A 27,086-nucleotide genomic window follows, 5' to 3' on the forward strand; every position below is an offset into this window, starting at 1 on the left:
GACCCCAGTAGCACAGTGATGACTCATCCAAGAGGTCACAAAAGACCCCACAACAACATCCAAACAACTGCAGGCCTCATTTGCTCAGTTAAAGTCAGTGTTGACCTTTATGCATTGTGCAGGTGGAACAGTATCAGGTTACTAATTCTTCATTGTAGTAAGCATGTTCAAAATAAACTATATTCATTCATTCATTCATTTTTTATTGCTTATCCTCAAGAGGGTGGGTGCTGGAACCTATCCCAGCTGTCACAGGGCACATATAGACAAACAACCATTCACACTCACATTCATACCTATGGACAATTTGGAGTCGCAAATTAACTTAGCATGTTTTTGGAATGTGGGAGGAAACCGGAGTACCCGGAGAAAACCCACTTACAGGGAGAACATGCAAACTCCACACAAAGATGGCCGAGGGTGGAATCGAACACAACTGTGTGGCCTGTACGCTAATAAAGTATATATTTCCCCCAATATGTAATTATTAGTGTACGGTTGTTTAAACTCCAGTGTGTACATGAAGTACAATGAAATGGTCACACTGGAAAGACAGTGGAGAGGCTGTGCTCCGCCCCACCTCTAGATGGCGCTGTACTCCAGGAACGCCCAACTCCAATTGCCAGGCGGTGATTAATGAGTGTGATCAGCCCAGAGGAGGGCCACTATCTCCCGCAGCTCTCCACACCAGCCCGGCACCTCAGTAGCACCCAGTTCTCGTGGAGGAAGCTGCTATGACACACTAGCGAGCATGCACCGAAAATTGATGTAAATGGCGCTTGTCAAAAGGAAATTATATCAGCGTTTGCTGTTCTTTGTCGTTTTCCTCTCATTCCCTGGTAAGTTCACTTTTATTTAAGGACTTTTAAAGGTATTTTAGTCACCACATGAAAAAAGTTGAGGCGACAACATTGGAGGGGTTCGTTCAAGGGATGGCTGACCACTTTGGCATCAGTTTTAACTAGACATTTTAATGATGAGTCATGTCATTAATGGTATATCTGGTAATATTTTTCATATTGAGTGCGCACATTGACATTGACACTGTCACTTAAAAACCGTTTGTAACTTAAATCATTTAACCGTATAGTGAGTGTTGGCTACTTTAGCTAAACAGGTTTAGCCCCGAGTTAAAACACTCATATAATATTGCCTAATTTCGTAATAATATGTTATCCTTCATTATATATTACTTTTATGTTTATTCACAATAAACTTAAATCATCACAAACCATTAGCAACACACAACGCAAGTTAACACTACTATGTAAACAGACAGCAGGTTGTACATTCACATTAACCTCAGTTTATTAATGTTCAGGATTGAAATATGGAGTGGCAGAAATAATATGATAAATATGTCAAAGAATTGCAGCAGGACACCTGTCTATAACTCTCAATTAGAGGTATTTTTTTTTCTTTTAATGAAGTCAACATCATTATCACTCAGGATGCACAAACCCACTGTCCGTTGTTAAAAAGTGTGCACATTCTATGAATACATGACTTTTTCTATTATGCTATATCTTACTATTGTACTCTGTTTTTCAAGGGGTTTTCTGCTTCAGTGAGTTGTTTTTCATCAAAGAGCCACATGATGTCACAGTGATGCGCAAAGAAGCCGTCATTTTGGACTGTCAGGCCCATGGAGAGACGCCTATCGATGTCCGGTGGCTGAAAAACGGAGTGAAAGTAGTGGAGAACGACCGGGTGTACCTGCTCTCCAACAGCTCCCTTTATATTTCGGAGGTGGAGAGCAGAAGAGGAGACAAATCAGATGAAGGCTTCTATCAGTGCCTTGCCCAAAACAAGTATGGAGCAATCCTGAGCCAGAGGGCCCGTCTTACAATCGCTAGTGAGTATGACATGTGAAGGTGCTTCATGCCCATTTTGGTTCATGTTTTGACTGTTTGCATTGCAATTTGCTTTTATTTCCCTGAATTAGTTAAAGATTATACACAATATATTACAATATATATTTTCTGCATTGAGGGCAGCTTTAGTGGAGGGAAAGAAGATACTGTTTGGAAGAGGGACATGCCCATTGGTGTGGTAATGAAGGAGCAGCAGATTTGAAAGGTCAGGCGCTGTCCAGGAGACCACCTCCCTAAAGCTAAAGAGCAGATGACCCCTATTCACTGGCCTGGGCTTTCATGTTATTGCCCCCTGATCGCTGGTGGAATTGTTCTTTTGGAATGCGCTCTCCCTCAATGCTGCGCTCCTATTTTAAGGGGGGGAGGAGAGAGAAGCTCCAGGCAGAGTTGTGGGTTGGTCTCTCCTCCACCTCCTCCTTCTCCTCTCGCCAACAGTCCACAACTCTTGTAGCCACTTTTAAAAGTCTTATGTCAGTTTTATTTTCCCAGCCCGCAATGTATTTACATATTTTTTAATCCAGCACAGCCTGATAAATGTCTTTAAATTCTCTGTTCAGTGAAAGCAGAAGAGAAGAGACATATTTAGTTGTGATTGCACGGCGTGTCATGGGATCTGTCTGAAGGGCTTTTCTGTCTCTTTTTGAATGTTTTTTTCATAAAAGTTTGAGCGTGTGAGTGTGGAAATGGCACCAAACCGTTTGGTGAAACAGTCTGTTTCAGTATTGTTGCTAGTCCTTAGATTTTGTTGCCGGGTCATTGTATTCATATTTCAAACAATTCTTCCCATAGAAAATGTTGGAAACAAAATAATCAGTTACTGTCCGCTTAAAATCTTTATATACTGTCTAGCCAGTGTTTAAAGTGACACAATGATATACAAGTGTCAAAAGAAGTTTACCACTGTATAAACTACTTTGGTGTTACACCTTTTGAACATTTTAACAGTCCCTCAAGTGTAAAAAGACCTTAACAGCTATAAAAAAAAGAAAACCTACCACAAAAAGCTTCATGTATATGATGGTTTTTAACATTCTTAACCGTCACACATAAAGTCTAATGTTAACTGATGTACATTCAAACTTGAAAATGATGAATTGTGTTGTGGGATACACAGAGTCTGCGCATATATAATATAGGTGGTGTCACGCAATCTCACGTCATTAAAATGTGATGATATTTATTGTTTAACGAAGAGTTGTCTCAGCCAGCATCTATGGCATCTCCACTGTGAATGATGGTACACAAAATATGAAAGTGGCAGTGCACCAGGCAGGATTGGAGCGCTTTACTCACACTATAAACCTTGTAACAATGACAATAAAGGGAGTCTATCTAAGTAATGTTATCGTAGTAGCAGAAGCTGTAGTAATTCTATATTTGATTAAACTTACTTCAATTTTTTCAGATCAAAACACGATTGCTGCATATGACTTCTATCAATACACGTGATGCTATTTTGAAAATGTGCTACTTCTTGGTTTGTTACTCTAAGCATCATGGGAACCGTAGTTCTTTTAGAGTAAAAATAAATAATTTATTGCTATCTGCCATCTTTATATAGCAGGACTGAATGCTCAAATGCTAAAATGTTCATCTATTTTTTAGATTGTATGACCTTTAGAAAGCTAAAATATGGATATTCCGACTGTATTTAATTTTAGGCGCCCTCTGTACCACTTTAATGATGTTGACATTACCTTGTTGTTGAATTTTAGTTCACCTGTTGTTTGTAGTTTGATCTAAGAACTACATACTTCTGTTCCTTGGTGATCATTGTGGCTGCAATCTTCATTTGGAAAAGCTTTATGAATTAAATGAGCAGTGTAGGTGTTTTATAATAAATATAAGAGGCGATAAAGGCGGCCTGTAAGCTTTACTAGTTTGTTTTAAAATGGCAGTTAGGCCCGCTTGAGGGTCTATCTGGAAGCTCATAAAATTTGCACATACCTGAGAAATGCTCAGTTGAAGGACACAGTGGTAACAGTGGGGGTTGTTGCTAGTGCCACACACACACACACACACACACGCACACAAACGTGAATTGTTGTTTCCCAGTACCACAACCCTAAATGACCAAACTTTATTGCCGGTCAGTTTTGGCTGCAGGGTTTGCACAATTGTTCTCCCTGCTCCTCTGGCCAAAGAGTGAAAAGCTTGTTCACCCTCACTGTTTTCTTCCATTATCCCCCCCCACCACTGTGCTCCCTAAAGAAAAGGTCTCTATTTGACTTGATACCAGTGGACTGAACCACAGGAGCTGTTCACTACAGCAAGGCTAATGACATCAGTTAAAAAGTTAAGCATTAGACATTGATTCTAAGTTTAGATGTTGTTTATACAACAAATGTGACACTGCTTATGTGTTAGCACTTTGGGGCTGTGAAATTTAACAATGTGGCGGTCATGAGAGCACAAAGGTGAGACAGGATTTGGCCCTGATGAAGTGGAATGCGACACATGAGCCACGTCATGTGACTTTTGTCAATAGACTTCAGGTTAATGGGGGATTTGAGCCAAAAACTTGGGTCCCTCTTTTGGTGTCTCTTGTAGCTTGTCTGTTCAGGTGTACTTGCTCTGAAAATAAACACCTCTCAGGCCACGTGTACAACTGTGGTTTAACTGTGTCAGCAGTATATGATTAGTGATTCAGAGTCCTTGTTTCGATTCTGGCTCCTAAAGATTATTGATTCTGATTCTTTTCAGATGTAGGGTCATAAAAGTTTGCTTGGTATAAATGAGGACGCCAACCAAAGTTCTTATATGAAATGTCGGAATGTCTCCATTATTTCTTTATGAATTACTTTCCTATGAATTTCTCTCAGGGCTATTTTTAACCTGGTTGGAAGAAGTCTGGCGTAGCTCATCATTCACATGGCACTCTACACTGCGAATCTGGATGTTTTTAATGTGCACCCCCCTTTACATGATATAATGGTGTTGCAAATGGATGAACACAAAAGCTTCCTGACGTTTCTTATCTGTTGTTTTTTGCTGGCTTTTTCTTTGTTGGTGGCCATTTTTCCCGGCTTCCGGGCTGGTGGATCACTGAACGTAGGAATCTACATTTTTTTAAATGAACAATTCGGGGAGAATCTGAATATTTGTCATGGTTTCTGGTGCTGATACCACACACAGAACCAGATCAGGGGAGCTGTCTGTGAGCTGAGTCTTGGCGGGTTTAGAGGTTGCATTACTATTATAAGGGAAACATGGCTTCCCTCCATCCATATTCTATACTGCTTATCCTCACTAGACTCAAAACGCTCGGAACTCTTTCTATGCACTGGCAGTGTGACCAACCACAGCAGAGTGGGCGTGCCTTGGAATACATTAAAACAGACCGTTTTATCTGGAACCACGAAATCCAGCTGAATAGGTGCAGATACTGGAAGAACTGGAACGCTTTCTGTGCTGGTTATTGTGTGTAGCTGCTATAGGAGTCCTCAACTCAATACAGAGAGCTGAAAAATGAGCATAATAGGTCCCCTTTAACAAAACCTCCATGATCAACCATAACAGAACGTTGGTTAGGGTCCATTAAACTGTTTCAGAAGGTCTGACTCTAACTGAAATGGATGCGAACCAAATCAATTTTTCCCATAAGACAAAGTAAATCCAATTTATCTTTTCCAGAAAGCCAAAAATGTTAACACAAACCACGTTTTTATATATTTACAATACTGCTTTTACATGCAGTAAACAATTACCAATGCATATAAATGCTGAATGAAAGGGTTAAGTGAACATTTAAAGTTACTTTTTCTTTCATTCCCTGGACTGGTCACCTGCCAATCACAGGGCACATATAGACAAACAACCATTCACATTCATACCTACGGACAATTTGGAGTCGGCAATTAACATAATTAACCTGTTTTGGGTGGCACACACGGGGAGAACGGAGATTCGAACCCAGGTCTTCCTGATCTCCTTACTGTGTGGCCATCCTGCTAACAACCCGGCCCCAACTCAGCCAGGCGGCAGTTTCTCACCTCAATATGCCCAAAACTCAAATTGAATTTAGCACATATGTAAAGTACTTATTGAATATATTACGAATTACAGCAATAAATCAGATAACAAGAACCTGGAAAGAGACATCCCTTCCATTTGTCATTTACATGCATTTAGAGATATTTTTGAGAGTCAACCGCTGATGACATCATAGACAGACTACGTAGCTGACTTCCGCTTCAGGTTTCCATTTTGTGAGCCAGATGGCTTCTTTGTTAGACACTAAAGGATGTTTTGTGATAAAGTTGGCTGTACAGCATTCAATGCTCGGTTAAAGTGGAACGTTGCCTTGTACAGCTTTGTACATTCTATTATTCCAATGGGTTTCCAGTGGTATCAGAGGTTTGTTACACCCCTAAATTGCTTCTGATAAATAACTTTGTCTTGAATTACATGCTTGTCCTTGTAAACATGTATATTTTAAGCCCTATGGACACTGTTATTATGTAAGGTCTTGTACCTTGTGAAAACCTGAGCTTTAAAGCAGGTTGTAATACTCCCTGTAGTGGCATCCCATGATATCAGTGTGCTGAGCTTGTGTCTTTTGTGAAAAAAAAATCACACAAATGTCATTTTTAGTGTGTGTGATATGCAGCTACTAACAAAGTGGATTAAAGCTCACAGGCCAGGACCACTTTGTTATTTTAGTTGCTAAGGAATACACTGGACTTGCACTGGCGCGGCACTATTAGGAACTCTAATAAGACAAGAGCAAACTTCACACAGTGCGAGCTGTGGTGAGGTTGAATGAAATGTCCACGACAACTGAAGGCGTGGAATCTTGTTTTTCCTACTCTGCTGGACACCAAAGGTTACCATGGTTCCCCTGAATGGCAGGCCCAGAGGTCACAAGGCTCCCTAAATTGTTAAATAGATGGAGGGTAGCTACCCCGAGTCCAGAACCTAAATCTTCTTTCCAAGAATACTTGAAGCGCCTCCTTTTTATGAGTCGCTTCAATGCCTATTACTAGCGCTATTTGTTATTTTGACAAGGATATGTTTAATATGTTTATTAGGTTTATTGGTTGCTGCATTTAGCAAAAGTATGAGTCTTGTACACTGGCCGGTGTATATTCCCAATGTATCTTGAAGCAAACTAAAGAAGTTGTTAAACAATGTGTACCTATTTACACATGTACCTTTATTAACTCCATATTGTGTCATCAAGGGTAAAGACAATGAAGTCACTGTGTGCGGTGAGTAGAAGTTGGTGTTGAATGATTGGAAAACTTAGAAGATAAGGAGTTTAAGGGGCGATGAGGGCTCATTGCTAACCCCACCCCCACCCCCGTTGCATGGTGTTTTCAGGGGTCACACCGCTCGTGGGAATAACTCTTTGTGTAGCCAGAGCAGTGGTCACTTGACTGTCCTGCAGGCCATGTGGAGCAGCAGCACATCTGCCAGCCCGCCAGTGATTGATTTGTTGGCTTTTTCTTCAGCTTCACATTCTTCTGCTCTGGCTTATCAGTCAAGTTTTGTTTCCCTCTTGACCACTCAGTAGGGTCACTGCGTATTGTTAAGTCGCTGGGTTCCAAAGAGCTACAATGAATGATGTTACCTCCTTTTTGCATGCAGCTTGATGAATGCAGTGATGATTTTTATTGTCTCTCCTAAAAGATTGGACCCAGGGAGTGGGTTGACTTGGAATAGGAGCAGGCACTCATGTCCATCCATACAGTTAACTTGTAGAAATGATTGTTAGGGCAAAATGCTGCCCAGCAAATGACTGGAAAGTATGATTACCATTGACATAAAAAAAATATACAGTCATTCCTCGTGTGTGGCATTAAAACCCTAAGTCTATTAGAGTGCTCTAGACATGAACTAACACCCCTATAGTCACATTTTATACTGGTGTTACCCAATATAGTAGACATTAAATAAGATATACAGTCATTGTGTGAGTCTATACGAGTTAGCATTGGGAAAGTGCCATACTGTAACATTTGCTTAAGCATACATATTTTTGGACTGATAATAGGCAGTTATCAACCATGAAACACAGATGATGTATTAAAAAGTGTACGGTGAAAAACCAAGATGGACTGAAGCCGCAAAATTTGAAGCGTGATGTGGTGAGGGATGACTGTAATCACTTCTGTCACATAATGTACATAATGTTTTGGATTATTGCAGTTTTATAACAAATATTGTGTAGGATACATATACACTGTAAACTCACTGGCCATTTCATTAAGTATGCCTGCATAATTTTTGGCTGTTCACAGCAACAACTGTTTGTCTTGATTGACAATGTCAAAGAGGTATTTATTTACCCGACAGTTAGGTATACTTTATTAGTCCCAGGAGAGGAATGATGGATTTATAGTTTTTTTTATTGTTGGGAGTTTGCAGTGGTGGACAACTACCCTGCGTGATACTTGGATAATGGTGTTTGAAATATTTTGGGAATATGTAACTTAATAAGACCCCTTAAATAACTTAAATGGCCAACAAAAACAAAAAAGTGACCTTTTTAAATGATGCTGTATTGCCTTTAGTGTGACTTTCTTTTAGTAGCTCACATGTATGTTGAGCCTGCTGTGTAGAGACTGACCACAGTAACCAGAGCAGAGGAGGCTGAACTAATTCCTGGTATTTGTAAGGCAACCTTTGTTTGGGCTTGACCTGTTCACTGACCTTCCGCTTGCTGAGCTGCTGGCATCTGTTGCAAGGAAAGCAAGCCGAAAAAAGGAACAACTAAAAAATGTATAGGCAGGACACTGAAATAGTGTTAGTTACAGCGGTGTTTGATGTTGTTATTTAACATTGTATTGATTTTGTATGTTCACTTGAGAGAATGTACGTTACACAGCCAAACACTAACGAAGAGTTTTCTGACAATACAATGTTTGCAACAAAATATGTTTGCACAGTTTGCAAAGGACTGCAGTGGCGTGGCCATGCAGAGATGTGCCTGAGCTGGGTGCGAGGCAGGATTTGTGGAGGTCAGAGGTTAGAGGTGAGACTGCTAGGTAGAGCAGATGGTCAGCACTGCTGCTTTTTGCTTTTGGGGAATGGGCTCAAGTATTTATTATGGTTCCATTTGTGGAAAAAAAATGAATCGAAAATGTAAATGTGAGGGAATACTGTAAGAGGTAAAAAAAAAGATCTGATATAATGTCAATGTGATAGAATTAACGGAATGCGCATAATAAAGACAGAGTGTTTGCTTTGATAAATTAAACCACACATTAGATGCACTTTGGCAAACATCACCATCCAAAGCTGAAGGTCAGTGTTCTATTCTCATCTGTGACTACTGCCCTAGAAACCCCAGCATTTATAGATTTTCCACCTTGACTTAGTAGTTTATCAATAATCAATGATCACCCCGCTGTTTGTCAATCCAGCATCATTTGCCTGAATGGAAAAGGCCGAGCAGAGAGACAGAAGATCAGTGCGGCTCATCTCTCATGCCCTACAGCCATATCACTCCAGCACTTAATGGCATTGTTTTGGTTAGCGCCTGTGTAATGTGGGGGTGGATGGCAGGAGGGGGGGCCTGGGATGCCTTTCACCCCAGTTCTGTTTTGACATCCAGCAGCCACAGTGGGTCTAACAAGAGAGGGGATAGAGCTCGGGACTAATTTGATTAAACATGACCGTGCCTTAAAAAAAAGAAGAAAAGCTGACAATAGTTGGCCTCTCGTCTAACAAGAACAGCGCTGAGCACAAAGCTGTGATTTTCACATCTTGCCAGGAAAACAACAACTCAGCATCTTTAGAGTATCGCACACTCGTTAGAGCTCAGTTCAAACATCATAAAGACGTTTCTATGTAATGTTATTTGGTAGGTAAATCCAATCTCATGACTTTGGGTTTGCAAAATTAAGCTCTTTGACAAATTTTGTTTTGTCTATCAGCAAAAAAAACATTCATAGTCACAGTAGTTGGCCTGAAAAAATCAATAGTATCTATCCGTTAATATCTGAAAATTACATTAAACATTCTCTGTAAGCTAAAATCACTGTACTTGTTATTTTGTCTTCTTCAATTTGATGCTTTGTCAGATGTCACCTTTGCTTCCTTGTTAATTTGAATGTCATTTTCACACCACCTATGTATTTAAATAGCACAAATTGGATGTTGTCCCAAAAACAACAACAATCCCCCTTGAGCAAATGGCCCAAGAAACAAGTTTTCCATCTGAAAGTTTGTATTTTGATTTATGGTAGGTGTTTTTTGTTGTTTTTTTTTTTGTTATCAATCACACCCAGGTCTTTTACCAAATGCCTAACCTCAGGCTTATTCAGCTTTTTGAGCAAAGAGGGGGGATGGTAGCGCTTTCGTTTGACTTCAGTGGCTTTTAGGCCAGGAAAAACCTTCTGTGAAAAGAGCATATATCAACAAGAAACTCCTGATGATGTCATAATTCATGTACATGAGCCTTAGGGGGCTTGTTGCTCAGCTGGTGGTGACAAGAGCTCAGTTTCAGGAAACATTATCCATGCAAGCGGGATGTAGTTGTTTGTAGCTTTTGACAGACTTGACATTTAACATGATGATGTTTCAATTCAATGAATCAGACTTTCATATTCATGGTTTGTTCGGACTCTAGGAATTCTAGTTATGGCAGCATCTATTACAAAAAACATGAAATAATTCAACACTTTTTAAAATCACCCATCCAACTCAAACGCTTCATTCAATGTTGACACTTGACACAAAGTAAAGGAATGCTCTCTTCTGCTGCAGGTATTTCCTCGTTTACAATCCAGCCAAGGTCCATCGTGGTAACCGAAGGCTCAGTTGCCAGATTTTCTTGCAAAATCACTGCACACCCTCCTCCTATCATCACTTGGGAGTTCAATCGGGTCACATTACCCCTCGCCACTGAAAGGTATGCACTCTGATGTTTTCAGTCCGCCATTTGGGATATTGTGATACATGCTTGTTGGACAGCAAAGTTGTTATGGAGTGCTGGTTAGTGTTGTAACATTCTTCTACCGTATGTATTTTTTTATTTGTGTTCTCCAGAATCACAGTCCTGCCTGGTGGGTTTCTTCAGATCTACGGGGTGCAGCAGGCTGACGCTGGCAGTTACCGTTGCATCGCAACCAACATTGCTAGCCGGCGCCGCAGCACAGAGGCAACACTTACCATCACTGCAGGTGTGCCACGGCACAATGTATTTTAGAAACTCCACATTTGTAGTTTTACCACAGAAGAATAGTATTTTCGTAACCCTGTAGTTTAGACAAAAAAAACAGCAACTGCAAAGAGATGCCTAAAGGAACGTGAGGTTTATTGCAATTATTGCAGAATTTTCACTTGAATGTGCAGTACACCATACAGTATGTGACATGAAACCTCATATATTGATGCTTCATCCCACCCTCTTACCTCTCCTTGCAGCTCCCAGCCCCCGGCTTCCCCAGAGACCACGCATCATAGCCGGACCGCAAAACATCTCTGTGTCCGTGCATCAGAGTGCCACCTTAGAGTGCATGGCCACAGGCAACCCCCGACCCATCATCTCCTGGAGCCGGGCTGACAGCAAGTCTATTGATGTTTACCACACCAAAGTGTTGGGAAATGGCAACCTCATCATTACGGACATCAAGCCCCAGCATGGAGGAGTGTACGTGTGCAGGGCCACCACTCCTGGCACGCGAAACTTCACTGTTTCTGCAGCCAATGTTACCGTTCTAGGTAAGGATATACACTTTGAAAACTCATGATAGAATTCTTTTATAATGGGGAAATAGTGGTGGTGGTTGAAAATAGATGATCAAATTTCATTAGGTTGTCATTTATTCATTGTACGCAAAAAATGTGTTGACTATGTTTTTGCTCTTGTTTTCGTTCCTCTACAGCTCCGCCTTCCTTGGTGGAGTGGCCTGAAAGCCTAACACGTCCACGTGCCGGCACTGCTCGCTTTGTGTGCCAAGCGGAAGGCTTTCCAACTCCTCACATCACTTGGCTCAAGAACGGGGAAAGAATTCACTCTAATGGTCGCATCAAGATGTACAGCAGGTATACTTCTTTACATGCGATTCACATTTGGTTTTATGGAAATATGAAGGAGAGGATCAAAGACAGAAGTTTAATGTTTATTTTCCCTCTGTTGGGCAAATAAAAAACATGCATATGAATAATTAATTTCTGTCCCAATAGCAGGAAGGAAACTGAATAATTTAGCAGTGCAAATTGGGGATTTAGTTGGTTTCCCTCTAATTTTCTCCTCGCTATTTAGCTGTCAATGCCGTTTACAAAGTAATTATGGGATGACTTCGCCTTGGGAAAGGAACCATGTCATGAAGTTGTGTGTGTGCGTGTGTCCCACAGCAAACTGGTCATCAACCAGATCATTCCTGAGGACGATGCCATCTATCAGTGCCAGGCTGAGAACGAGCAGGGCTCTGTCCTCTCCATGGCAAGGCTCATCGTGGTGATGTCGGAGGACCGCCCAAGCGCGCCAAGAAACATTCGAGCAGACACTGTGTCCAGCTCCGCCATATTGCTGGCTTGGGACAGGCCGCTTTATAACTCAGATAAAGTTATTGCATACTCGGTGCACTACATGAAAGCTGAGGGTAAGGGAACAAACATATGAGAATATAATTTGCAATGTATATACTATATGAAATAGTAGTATTGAGACGAATGGAAATTAAACTCTGCGAGGTCACTTATGTTCGTCAGGAGAGAGGGCGTGCTTGCTCGCCATCTCTTTTCTAGCTCATCCCAACAGATGTTGAAAGAGTTCTTCTCATCTAGTCCGCTCGTTTGGACCTTGCTTTGTGCACTGAGAACAGAAAAGGGCCTTCCCCAGACTGTTCCCACAAAATTATACAAAATGTCTTGGTAAAATGAAAAATTGAAATCAATTTTATATAAGCGAGGGCTATTCAGCTACATAGATTTTTCAGCAATCATTGGACCAGGGCATTGTAAGCATTGCTTAATATGAAGCAAGCTGTGCACAAAGACACATTTTGTCAACAAACGCAGAGGAGTGATTGTCCTGTCTCTGAACAAAGATGGTCTATGTGAAGAGAGCATTGCTTCTGCTGCTGATTTAAGGGCTACTCTGAAAAAAGACGTATTTTATAATCATCATTGACTTGCTTCCTGCCAATTGAGTGGGGCTTGCCTAGTGTAATCTCTGATTGATTAATCAGTTGCTTAAGAGGTGTTTTGTTTAAATATCTGATTATTGTGTCATAGCTTGGTTGTGTTACTAAAATAGAAATGTAGAAAATCACGATATCTCGTCAATCTACATTCTGATTATGAGTCAGCTGAGCATTTGCTGTTTTTTGCTCAGAGTAAAGAGGAAAGACGTATTTACAATGTTAGTCCTATTTAGCTGTGGAGTTTCAAGAATCAGGGCAGAGAAAACTATTCAAAAACACATTGAGTGGGAGCAGAAAAAGCCTTTTGGACTGTCAGCCTTCCTGGGAACTTTTTCTAAAAACAGCAAGAGTCACAGTGGAACAATGTTCCACCTCAGGGAAAAAAATCAACTTTGTGATTCAAGAGCTGCACTTAATTATAATTTGACTGACTTCAGTTGGTGAAGTGAACCAGGAAAAAGAAACACCTGCTCATTTTTGTAGTAGACGAGGAAGTCCGAATAAAAAGAAGTAGCTTTATTGTTAAATAAGTGGCATCTATTAAGGTTCTCACCACTTCAGGTTAAAATTCAGTGACATCTCCACAGCCTTTGCGTGAGAATGACAGCACACAGTTCACCCTGCACCTGAGGCTGCAAAGCCTTGCGCTAAATAGAGGCTGTATAATGAGAGGATAAACTAATTAGTCTACGTGATGGAGTGTCCAAAAGTGCCTGTCCTGGGGAGCCAGTCAGAGGGTGTGAATTGGGAGGGAGAGTACTCTTTTCAGGGAGGCCTGAAAGAGGCATTCAGTGGGAGGACAAAACTTTTTATGTGCTTTGTTTACAACATTTAAAATCAAATTAGAATTATAGAATATATCTATAGCTATTAATAAACTAACTAATTAAGTCTTAGCTTAGCAAATACAAATATAGCAAATACTGCACTGTTGATTTGATTATCATGGTTTAAAGTAGAGACACTTACACACCATATTAACTGAAATTTGTAATTTGTCCAGGATTAAACAACGAGGAATACCAAGTTGTCATTGGAAACGATACCACTCGCTATATTATTGATGATCTAGAGCCGGCTCGCAACTACACCTTCTACGTTGTGGCCTACATGCCAATGGGAGCCAGTCGCATGTCGGACCACATGTTCCAGCACACTCTTGAGGACGGTGAGGAATTTAACAATAACATTATTCAACATTAGTGGAGTTTTATGCAGAAGCATCACACCATGGGAAAGAACCGACATGGTTGTTTGTTTACAAGATGTTTTGCCGTAGTTAATGAGTGTGGGTTTTGTTGACGTAATGGGGGAGTCAAATATCCCTATGCCCTTGTGTTTCTCAGATTGTGCACACAATCTCATTTACAGGTGTGTTTGTTAAAGCCACCTTTGGCTTTGGTACACTCAACCTGCAAATCTCTTTTCATGTAGAGCTTAAAAAAAGTATTCCAATCAATGCCAAAAACACGTAGGATTGGTTTCAAAAGTTGATTTGCACCTCGTGGGATGTTTGAGTTATCTCTTCTGTTTTTCATTTCCCAGTTCCCCTCCGTGCCCCCGAGCTCAGCCTCACCAGCCGAAGCCCCACGGACATCCAGGTGTCGTGGCTGCCCCTTTCCGACAAGCTGAGTCGCGGTCGGGTCTCTGCCTATCGTTTGTCCTACCGCACCAGTGCTGAGAGCTCAGTCTCTCAGATGGAGTTACCTGGAGAGAAGACACGCTATCGCCTAGAAAACCTTCAGCCTGACACCATCTACCTCTTGCGAATCGCTGCTGCCACTAGCGTAGGGTGGGGTGAGCAGTCAGCCTGGACTTCCCACCGCACTCCAAAGGCATCCAGCGCTCAAGGTACAACATAGAGTGGACGTGTATCATCTCCATATATGCCACGCAAAAATATTTATTCTAAATATTTAAAACATGCTGAAAACCTAATTTCTGTTCAACAGCTCGGTTTTCCAATAATCTTGTTAAGGCATTGCATTTGTTACTCTGTAACCTTTGCCCGGGACTGTCAGTATCACTGAAGGGGTTTCAGTCATGGGTCATAAAAGAAGCCATTCAGGCCTCCGGGTGGGAAAAGCCGAGATGGCCGTTTAGAGCTTAAGCTTTGAGGTGGAGGGGGTGTATGATTAGTTTTTCCTGCCCATCTCTCTTTTGCAGTGTGTCTTGTCTTTAAAATCAGGTGTTTTCTAGCAGTAATCTTCATTCCAAAAATAGAGATGTGTGAAATTGCTCCCTGTGCCATGAGCGTGGTCATGCCTGCTGTGTATTAAGTGTGAAACAGCTGGTAAACATCAAATGAGAGTTTCACTTTTCAAAGAACAACTTCCTGCAGGGACTACAGCTCTCCTGCAGGATTCTGGCATGGTGGTCATAAAACAATATATTTGCTGCCATGTTGGGATTAAATAATTCAGTTGCAATCTGTTTTGTCTACACAGTTCCTCTTTCTCCTGAGCTGCATTTGGAGCCCTTGAACTGCACCACTATATTGGTACGCTGGAGACTGGCACAGAAAAATTCGGCCAGTGTGCAAGGCTACAAACTGTTCTACCATGAGGAGAGCCAGTCTGAGAGCTCCCCGCTTCACCTGCGTGCCTTGGATCATTCACACACCATTGGAGGCCTCGGTGAGTTGGTCTGCAGTCCTACTGATTTACTTTGGTCAGAGTTAGACTACATGATTGCACTTTAGATATGCGTTATGTTATGGCAGCATAAAATTAAATTTCTTCTTTATCGCATTTAATTTTTTCAAGACCTGACCGTAAGTGAATATTCATGAAGTAGGATTCCTTATTTAGTGGAATATTTATGTAGTTACAGCATAGAAAACTTGTTTACAATCTTCTAAATACGGTTTTAACATTGTTAGAGCCTTCTAGACATGAAATAACACCCCATAATCACCTTTACTCTCGTATTGCTCAAGTCTGTGTTCCAATAAATTTGTTCCGGATGTGTGGAGGCCAGGATGTGGCATCAGAGGTTCAGAGTTGTTATTATTATGATGATTATGTTACTATTATTGCTGTGCAATAACCTACAATGAAAGCCTGCTGTTCTGGCGATCAAGTCTGACATACGTTAAAGTAACACAATGCGTCTTCATAATGCCTTATACAGTATTTGTATTGTAGATCATTTAACCATTTATGCACTTAAAAAGCTCAATTTAGGCTAAATCTATGTAATATTTGCTGATATATGCATATTTCTTTACTAATAATAGGCTGTATTGAACCACAAAACTGTAGGATTCATTAATAAAAATATTTATTAATCAATATTATAGACTGAAGACGGAAAATTCAAACCCCAATGTGGCGAGGGACGATTGTATTAGGAAGGAAGAGCAGTGCTGTCTGCCGCTATTTACCCACTGTAGCACAGTTTAAAGTAACCATTTTGGTCACTACAATAGGCATATACTCACAGCCCAATGCGATCCAGATCAAAAAGTGTAGTGGTGTATATACCCGCACCACATAATATGGAAAGGTCTTTTGAAAATGTGGTGACTTTTTGAGCCAAATGAAATGTGCTAAATGATGACATGCCTAATATTGTGGCTTGAGAGTGAATGGCCACCTAGCTGGATTTTAAGTGGCCATTTTTATGAGTGATTAATTGGCAGACGTCACATGTCAAACAGAAGTTCCTTAGCCGTGGGACAGAACAACACTACTTCCCATTTCCATGACCCCTGTGCCGGACTGTGTGTGTGCGTGTGTGTGTCTTTTCAGCAGATGCTGGATAGCGTTGGAAGCATATCACAGCTCCTCTGGCCCTTGAGGTCACACACATTCATTTAGGCTTTATTTCTTCTTTGAGAGGGGGGTAAAAAGTCACAGGCGATGCAGTGGACAACTGACCATCTGTGGCCAGAGGGGGTCAACCAGGTGGTCAGCAGCTGACTTGTAAATCAGACCGCTTGGTGCTTGAGCAGCATCCGAAAGAAAGACGAGCAGGCACCATAAATTACTTACAGTGTAAAAGCAAACTGCTGCTGACAATTCATTGACTTCTTTGGTTTTAAGATATTTCTACTTTTAGTGCTGTTACGAGTCGAGTTTTACCGGCCACATTCATCCATGTAAGCAAACTAAAAGAGGCTTCACTTGTATTTACAATGTGATATTTTCGTCCGCCTGTTCATCTTTCTACATTCAGCGAGCATCTGATAGCTTTGAATGATGAACGTGTGGGATGTAAAGAGCTCACGATCAAACCAAAGTTGGCGCTAAATAAAGCTCCCTCTTTGGTGGCATTTTAAAGACTGAGGATGGCGTTTAGCTGAGGCAGATTTACTGTTTGTTTTATGAGCGTGGTGAGCAGTGTTGCTGACATCAAAGCCTCTCATTGTGTTTGGCTTCAGAGTCACAAAGCTGGTTTATTGGCCAAGATTTTAAGGCAGTGCAAGCTCTCACTGACCAAGCTGTAGGCCAAACAATGAGCATGCCTGGGTTGGCTATCTTGTGTGTCAAAGGAGTAGTTTCTTGTGATTCAGCTGCAAGTGTGGCGCAAGATGAATACCGGGGCATCTGCTGTGCTGTGAGGCAACAACACTAACTGCTAGTGAAAGTCCTGCTGTGCCGCTGGGACTCTACATTAACATCTTATTACTTTGCTTACATGGGGATTGGTTAATCAGTAATGAGAGCATGATCATTTATGTAGCGGAATAACATGGTTTGAGCATACTTTATGAATAATTGACAAGATCTCCCACTGTTTTTACAGATATTTCCTCAAACGTGGAAAATCGTCTTATTATATGTAATTTGAGTAAATTAATATTTGTGGAACAGTGGAACCTTCAAGGCCGACTCTCACTGAAACGGACACTAACCAAATACATTTTTCCCACAAGAAGCCATGTAAATCCATTTAATAGTTCCGGAAAGCCAGAAATGTGAACACAAAACATGTTTTTATAGTTTTACAATTATCGTTTTACATGTATAAAAAGATTTGAAATGCATATAAATATACATAAATGATGAATAAAAGGGATAATGTAACATTTAAGGTTACTTTTACCTTTGTTGAAGACGTGACTGTTCCCAAAGACACAATGTGGCAGCAAGATCAACATGGACACCACCTTCCTGTTTTGCCATTTAAATTCAGTATCGTTGCTCACCTCCACCCATCCATTTTCTGTACTGCTTGCTATCAAAGACGTTTGATTATTAAAAATACAACAAGAACACAGTTGGACTTGAGCAACATGACAAGCACCGGAAAGTGTATGTAAAAGGAGACAAAATTATGGCGTAAAGTTTCTGTTTTAACCGAAAAACATGCTAACTGGGGCAGACGCTAACCAAGGGTCCACTGTAAAAGAAAAGAGTTATTTTGAGCTGATTGTTAACATTTAATTGTACTGTATTTAAGAAGCAGATGTCAGTGTACATGCTATTTTGTGGGTCATTAAATGGGCATCATGTCTGAAAATGGACAGTAATAAAAATACTAAGAGTTGAAGCCAATATTCTTTGAACCTTTGGTGAGCGACCTGTAGGAGACCATTAGTTTAAAGACATGGAAGCATGTTGTCTCATGTCACATTTAAGCTCCTCTACACCTCAATGCTGTAATATAACAACCCTTTTCACTATCAGAGTGACTTTGCCAAAATAGAAATAGCAGGTAGCCATTTGTGTTCTATTGTTTATGATACCAACATGCAAACTTTTAAAAGTGGTCTTCATGTTTTGGATGTTGTCATCTCCGGTATAAACATTGACAAACAGTAAAATAACATCTAACATCATAAGCAGGTGGTCTTCATTTGGCATCATTTTTGCATATTTTTATACACCCCTCTTGTAACATAAACAGACAGTAGCCAACATTGTGTCCTTGTGGCTATGAAATGCTGAATTTTAATTTCCTAATTTAAATATTCTTGTACTGTAAACAGATTTCCCAATACATCTTGCTGATGTTGTTTCCTCCATCCATTCCTCTGTTGTCAATGTCATTGATTTCTGAATGATCAGTATGATGAAAGTGGATACTGCTTATTCAGCTCAGCTCTGTGTGTACAGCTGCACAAGGACACTGGTGCTGAACAGCCTGGTAAATGATCACTTATGACAATCCCAATGATTGAAAGCGCACCCCGAGGGACAGGAATGTGTTCTTGAGGCTCCGCTTGGGTGTAAATGTTGTAAATCTTGTATGTGGTGAATCCTTTGGCTCAAATACCTCTCATACCTGGTGGCACCAGGCAGCGCTGTGTAAACACATGTAACACTGTATCCTTCATGTCACCCATTGCACTGATGGAACTCAATACAGTACGTTCACTAATGGCCCTAAGTTACTTTAAGTATGCTTACATTTGAGTGTGTTTGCTTTGTTTGTGGGAGGCGGTGGATGCTGGGGTGTGGGCTCATGTGGGAGTTGACATTTACGGCCCCTGTTCAGGTCAGGCTTGCCATGGCCTGGGGTGGCCTTTCGCAGGGCAGAACAAAACCTCAGTGGCCAATGGGATTTGCATTGTGGGACAAAAAAAAAAATAGAAGCTGACCACTAACGGCCCGAATATGCTCTTTAATACAAACTCCGTGATTTATGGAAGTCAAGCTTTGAGATATTTACACCAGTGCGATGGACAGGAAAATTCTCCACTCAACATAGTGTAGAATGAGAATACAATGGTTCACATTAATAACTGAATCTGCCTCCAACTCTACTACAGTAGCACTGTAGCTTATTTGATTGATAGCCAGTTACTGCTTCATTGTATTAACACATTTGAAAGGGAGCCATTTGGTTAGCCCTGCTAACCTGGACTGGTCGAAAGCCAATCACAGGGCACATATAGACAAACAACCATTCACACTAATACCTATAGACAATTTGGAGTCGCCAATTAACCTAATATGGATGTTTTTGGGATGGAGATTGGAGTCCAACAGATTGTTATGCTTCTTATAGTATCAGAGCATGTTGACATCCTCTGTTCCTGTTCCTGTAAGTTTAGCATTTACTTTGACTCTCAGCAATGTTGCCCTGGTTTTCCACTCACTTCCTGTGCTTGACCCCCATCCCCACCCCCCACCCCTGAGTGCCTGACATCCCCTCCTTTTGCAGGATTTAGCTTGCCCGGATTCCATGTCAAAGGGCATGGCCCAGATGTCACAGCTTCCAACCCTCCCCCCCCAGCAACCCCTCTGTCGTAGATCCTCTCTCGCATAATTACGGCAGGTCCATTGTATTGTGGTCTTTGGCTTGAGATACATAGATCTGGACACTGAAGTGAACAATTTGGCAAAAAAATAGACTTTTTTGATAAATTACAAAAACATATGTACTCTGCTCAGCTGTAACACATATGATACACTGTATTAGTCTGCATTATTATGTCTTATAGAAGGTTCGTCTCATATTCCACGCCTGTGACCTCAGATTCTTTCTGAGTTTTATCTGAGGGTGACCTCTTGGCCTTGGACTGGCTCCAGTGCAAGTCATCAGGCCTGTGTAGAGGGCACAAGAGCTCTACTCCCACCACCTCTTAAACGTCTCCACCCACGTGCACACAAATTCATCCCTTGTGTTTCTGATAATGCTCATGCTGAACAAAACTTTTTACTTCAACCGATACCGATACCGGTGTCTAATGCTTGTTGTCTACTAAATTTGTAAAGCATTTGTTTGTTTTAGTTGCCATGTTCTATATAAGTAATTATCATCATATTTAGGCCAAAAAGGACATTTGTTGATCTGACCTTTGTTTGGACCATGGTCCTAAAAGTGACTGTGGCCTGTGACTGCTTTTGACTACCACGGATGTCCTTCCCAGGGGCTTTAGTTGGTCAACTTCACCCCCCCAGAACTTAGCTCTGAATAGAAGTGGTCGCTGACCAAGGAGCAGCAGAGCTTGACCTGGGCTGGAGAGAGGACCTTCCTTTTTGTGTGCTTGAAAGACGGGTGTAAGGGTGATGGATCTGACCAAAGGTCTTATAGTGCTGAGCGTCTGTCACACTTGCACCCCACCCTCGCTTCCAAAACCCACATTGAGCGTACACCCACACCGGCGTCATTAATCTTCAGTGTTGACAAGCAGAAATGTTTGTGGGTCTACATTGACATCCACATGTGAAACCCCAGATGGACTGATTTGGAGATTTTGCCATCTTCCTTCTTTTTAAATGCAGACCCAAGAAAGAAGTACCATGTAAAGCTTCTGGCTTACAACTTTATCGGGGATGGCTACCAGGCTGACCAAACTATCAGCACCCCTGGATGTGTCTGTGAGTGCTATCCCCTTATGTTAATTTCCATTTATTAACAAGTTGGGAAAACATAACAAACGTTTTCATGCTTTCTCAGCTGTTCGAGACCGCCTGGTGCCGCCTCCACCACCTCCACACAATGTGTACGCAAAGGCCAACAGTTCGTCTTCCGTCTTTCTTCACTGGGGCCAACCAGCCTTCACATCCAGCCATGCGGTCAACTACACTGTCCGCTGCAATCCTGTTGGCCTGCAGAATGCCTCACTGGTGCTCTACCTGCAGACGTAAATGACAACTCTTTCTTATGTCACCAATATTACACATATGACGCTGTTGTAATGGATGCATCATCTTTATTTGTTATATTTATCTTTTATTCAGGAATGAGCAGAGCCTTTTAGTGCGAGATCTGGAGCCTAACACCAAGTATGAATTTGCTATCCGTCTTCATATTGACCAACTGTCCAGCCCTTGGAGCCCTGTGGTCTATCAGAGTACCTTCCATGAAGGTGAGTCTTACCTTGCCATTTACAAATCATTATATGTGCTATACTATCTAACAGGTGTCAATCTACAGGCCTGAGGGCCATATGTGTGTATATATATGTATATATTAATAAATATAATTTAGTGGAACAACCCTACTCCTTACCTTGTGCGACAGTTGCCTGACTTCCTGCTGTAAACGTACAATTGACTGATCACTCTGTTACATCAATCTATCCTAGCTCCCACGCTGCCTCCCACCAACGTGAAGGTGACGCTGATCGAGGAGAACACAGCCCTGGTGTCATGGAAACCTCCGGATGAAGCAAACTTGGCTGTCACGCACTACACAATCCTTTATGCCTCCAGAAATGAGTGGCTTTCAGGGGAATGGCAGGTGCTACAAAGAGAGGGTAAGGATGCGTTTGTAGAGAGAGAAAGAGCTAATAGGCAGATACTTGAGTCCATTCACAGCTCTTCTCCAGCGTGAGACGATGGTTCATTGGAAATCAGTAACTCATCTTTCCTGATGTTTTTAGCTTCGGATTGATGCTGATGTGATTACAGACGTTTTACTTTCCTTTTCACCTTTGTACACATTTATCAACAAGCAAGTAGTGTCACTCCATGACTTATTGAGATCAGGAAACACAAAGACACATTTCACCCAGCAGTACTCTTCTGGGGAAGGGGTCAAAAGTGAAGTGATTCACAAAGCCCCTCTAGCTCCTCTCACATCAATCTAAACAGCACACCTCCACTTCTCTTTTGTGCTGAGATCTTAGTAGTGTAGTGTGTTTCTTTTTTGGCGGGGTGAAGGTTAGCTAAACTATACAGAATATACATATATTGAAGCACTTGTTAATTCATCACATATAAGAAATGTTTTAAGATGGATGAGGTGATTAATAGAATAGAATGCCCGGTGTTGTATACTTCTGTGTTAATACTGAACATGGATGCTCCAGTCTAGCTATTTAAATAGATTCCGATAAATATAGTCAACTCTAATCCTAGTTTTTTGTCTTCAATATGGAATACTGTGAGTGTAAAGTGAAAATGATAGTTTGAGCCAATTATAGTGACAACAATGTGGTGATTTTCTTTGACAGGGAGCATCACCATGGCGCTGCTGGAGAACCTGAAGCCTGGCCAGTTCTACCTGGTGAAAGTGTCTTCTTCCAACAAGATGGGTGATGGGCCATTCTCTCAAATGGTGGAGCTGACAATGCGAGCAGATCACACATCTGGTCATGATCCTCGGCTGTCACGTGGCTCCACACACTCCACAGGTCTGTAATGTTTTTCACTTGGTGTCTCATCTTTTATTTAAAACTCACAGCAGTATTTTTCATGTGATCTTGTGTGTGTTTGTTTTTTTGCAGGCTTTTCCGATGGCTACTACCACCTGGACCAAACTTCCATGACAGGCATCACTGTGGGTGTCTCCATTGCTCTCATGTGCATCATCATCTGTGCTTTCATTATCGTGTGCAGAGGCAAACACAGGTATACTTTTTGTTTGTCCACCACATTCAAAGTTTATGTGCATGTGCCTCAAGTGATATTTCATTTTGACTTCCCTGCAGGAAATCATCAGCTGTTAAAGTGAACAGGGATGGAAGGCGCTCACCCACCTCTGCTGCTGGACAGGGCCCGGCTGAGGACACCAACATGAGTGTTGCCATGATGAGCCAGAATCATTTCATTGATACTAAGGTGCTTAATTAACACTGAACATTTTTTATCACTGCCATCATGTTGCCATACTGTAATAGAGATGACATAATAGTTGTATAGGTATGGTATTAAGTAACATTATGCGTAACTGGGCTAGCCTTGTACAGTATGTTTGACATCACACCTTGATGGTTCCGGTAGTCATGGATTTACTGTTTATAATATTGGTTGGCTTTTGCAGGGTGGAACCAATCTCATCATCAATTGTCTTGGCCCAGTTCAACCCAATGCTGAAAAGAAACACAAATGGTTTTCCTTCAATAGCAACAAGGGTATAAAAGATGTACAGAAGATGAGACGCAGCACCGCCTCCTACCAACCAGGCTCTACCATTTTGACCTACGAAGAGGAGATGTCCGTTGCCGCAAGCCAGCCAGTCTCCCTGCAGGCTTTGCTTGGACGTCCTGGAGACTCAGAGGGTTCGTCCAATAGCGAGGGCAGCAATGCCACCGGGGACTCTGGTCGCTACTCGCACGACGAGACGGAGATGACCAACCTCTCCTCCAGTCCCAGCAGCCGGCAGCCTTCTGTGACGACGGAGGACAGTGGTGGAGGTGAAGACGAAGACGAAGAAGAAGCAGAAGCGGGTCGGTTAGCAGAGGAGAGTGATTTGAAGTTGGCGGAGGACCTCAGGTGTCATCAGAAAGCTCAGAGAAGTTGCCTTTTGCTGTCAGTGTGTGAGGTTGTGTAAGTGTATGAGTCTGTGTGTGTGTGTGTGTGTGTGTGTGTGTGTGTGGTGGTATACTTGCAACAAACTTTACGGCTTTACTGAAATACTTGTGAGTAGCAAGTGTACCGCATGTTTGTGTGTGACTGCAGAAAGTGGAAAGAAACAAAGAACCCCCTTTTTTTTTTTTTACTTTAAAACCTTTTTTCTCTTTTGTTTGAAGCCTGCTCAACTTTAACCTTACGGTAAGCTTTTTCAGGCCTTTCCTTTTCACTCCTCATTGTTTGTTTGTCTTTTAAAAAGAAAAAAAACTCACCCACCATGAATGTTTGTGATTGTCAAAAAGCGTATTTAAGAGTTTATCACTGGAGTGAAAAGGGAAGAGTGGAGCCCCTTTTCACTGATTATCTACCTCGGTTTGCTCGCGAGTCAAACCTCCGTTGTACAGGTATATTTAAAAACTACCACGTTATGTGACATTACATAACCTGTTATACTTCCTGATTGTCATCCCTTTTTGTCTATATTTTTTCCCTGATTTGCTGGAATCTAAGGGCACTGCTGCTTTCATTCCCTACTCTGGTACTGGATGGAAAACACATTTGTCTCCTCAGATGTCGCTGAGGTCATGAGCCAGTATTAATAAGAGTTTTCTTTTCCATTATTGAGTAATGGTGTGAAATGCAAATAATGTATCTTGTTTAGAGTGTTGTCAGTGTGCAGCTGCCCTTGCTGTTCCTGTTTTTATACTACCTCAGATTGATTTGATTGTCTTTGTTGGCCTCCTAAACTCAGGGATCAAGGTTTAGTACATTTGAAAAGTCATGTAGTGTTACATGGTGAACTGACAGGGTATCTCAGTACTAAGCTGTGTGTAATTGCCTAATAGATTTGCTATGAATGTATCTCTGTGCCAGTAGCTCAGATCTCCCCCTTTTTGCCTTTTTTTATTGTTTCTCTTCTGTCTCAACTTCCATAAGAGCATGCAGTGTTACATAGGTGCAGAAAAGCTTTGTTATTGGCCTTAATGTGGATGCATCTCTCAGAGGGGCCGAGCGAGGCCCCGTTTTTCTCAGGTAGAAGATGCATCGCATGAAGAGTGATTGTAGTGAACCAACATGATGTTTAAAAGTAATAATAATCAGGAATGAAAGTGAAGAATCAACATAACGTCCTGAAAAGCTATATTTTTGTTAGAAGCTTTGTACTACTGAGTACACAATGTAGTTGAATCTAGCTCCAGGTATTCTTTTTCTTGTTATTCTGTAGCGTAGATAAAATTAGCACTTGTCTGCCAAGTAGTTTTGTATTAGCAGGCCAATATGCAGTGGTGACTGATGCTATCGACCCAAAGACCTGTTTGCCTACCTGACTTTATTTTATTATAATCTCTCAGCTGTTGAGCGGCATGTGGAATAATCAAACATGTTATTAAACCAAAGATGATGATCAGCTGAGGTGATGCTCCTCACAACAAAGCCTTGCACATTAGTGGCCTTGAAATACGACAAGTTGCGGGTGAAAGTTCTCCAGGGAGGGGTGCCAGCAGCATTCACTGGCACCCGACCCAAAATGGAGGGGCAATTACTAATCAGTCTTATGCACACAAAACAAATGATCCTCACACAGAACTCCTCCAAAACTGCTGCAACCAGATATTGTACATTATAGGAGAAATTATATTATTAGTGATTTGTGTTGCAGCAGCGCAGCCATGGACTTGCAAATGTGCACCCACTCCTTCATGTTATCAACACAATCTAACCTGTTTGATTATGTAATTATATTTTGAAAGGGATGCCCATTGATCCATTATTTTTAAAAGTGAAGTTGATTATTAATATCTGTGAAATTCATTGTTGATTAATTGTACATTGTAGCACTACTTGGCTGCAACCAGCAGAGGCGCTATTTGTCTTTAAAAAAAATGATATCATGTATGGGACACTGCTATAGAAAGAGATTCTCACATCCCATTAAAATGTTTCCCATTAGGTTAAATTAAACTAAATTACTTAAATGTTCATCACTAATTAATTTCAAAATAATAATAAAATGGAGATGATTACAGTTTAATTTAGGAAAGACTGCAGAGTGGTCAGCGGGTGCACAAATGTTCTTCCATTGCTGTTTATAATCAGAGGGTTCTGAAGAAGAGGATTCAATCAGGGGGGTGAATCGAGAGAGGAAAAGTGACACAATCAGTTACATTTTGTTTTCAGGGGCAAACTTTTTAAACCAAAGATTATTTTAAAAAGGTCACTGCTGCATATTGGCAAGAAGAGATCAGGTCGAATACATCCTGCTTATGTGTAAATTGTTGTCGTTTCCAGTCTCCTCATGAAGAATCGCTGTTTTTGCAGCTTGTTGTGATTTAGAATTGAGCAAAAGCATGAGCTGCTGCACTCAGCCTTAAGTATTGTAATGGTTCTGCTGAACTTCATACAGCTGCAAATGTACTGTGTGTTCTACCTCCGTATTTTTATGATTCAGCTTCCTGTAAATTGTGCAGCTTCAGTATATTTGCTTCAATGATGTTTGTGAGAGTCTGATCAAATGTCACTTATTCACATAAGAGAACATCCTTGGATGTCTTCCTAGTCTCTTCTCATGTGTTCCTATCCAATCATGTGAATTTAAAGGGATTTGGAGCTTTTAGTCTGCTAATGGACTGACTTGCTCATAGTCACCCTTTTTAGCAGGAAAGTGTGATGACGAAATCAAGTGTCGAGCGCCGTGGGTTATTTTTTTTGACATATTAACTCAGGTGGATCCCGAGCTGCTCCTCCTCAAAAGAGAAAGTCATAAAAATTGAATGTATCGCTTGTAATTAAGATGCTTTTTGTTAATGCTTCATGTTTTGTCTATTTGTCTTTGTCATTAAGAATTATTTGGAAGGTTTTTTTTTTTTGCCTAAAGATTTTACACTGTGGTTACTTATGAAAAGTATGATTCTCAGTTTAAATAA

At 41.2% G+C, this 27,086-nt stretch overlaps 1 protein-coding gene across 1 annotated transcript; it reads left to right on the forward strand.

The window, feature by feature from the left end:
• Window positions 1–711: 711 nt before the first annotated feature.
• prtga (protogenin homolog a (Gallus gallus)) lies at window positions 712–27,058 on the forward strand. Its single transcript, XM_058089670.2, has 18 exons — window positions 712–839; window positions 1,553–1,855; window positions 10,587–10,731; window positions 10,869–11,002; window positions 11,247–11,543; window positions 11,708–11,867; window positions 12,180–12,427; window positions 13,974–14,138; window positions 14,516–14,821; window positions 15,418–15,606; window positions 21,148–21,243; window positions 21,323–21,509; window positions 21,607–21,734; window positions 21,954–22,124; window positions 22,824–23,003; window positions 23,097–23,220; window positions 23,301–23,430; window positions 23,633–27,058. Exons 1-18 carry the CDS (start codon window positions 773–775, stop codon window positions 24,140–24,142), a joined length of 3,540 nt encoding a protein of 1,179 aa, XP_057945653.2. The 5' UTR covers window positions 712–772; the 3' UTR covers window positions 24,143–27,058.
• The last annotated feature ends 28 nt before the right edge of the window (window positions 27,059–27,086 follow it).

This window comes from Doryrhamphus excisus, linkage group LG13 (assembly GCF_037039965.1).
Source record: "Doryrhamphus excisus strain RoL-2023G ecotype Guam linkage group LG13, RoL_Dexc_Guam_v1.1, whole genome shotgun sequence".
Classification (NCBI taxonomy): Eukaryota; Metazoa; Chordata; class Actinopteri; order Syngnathiformes; family Syngnathidae; genus Doryrhamphus; species Doryrhamphus excisus.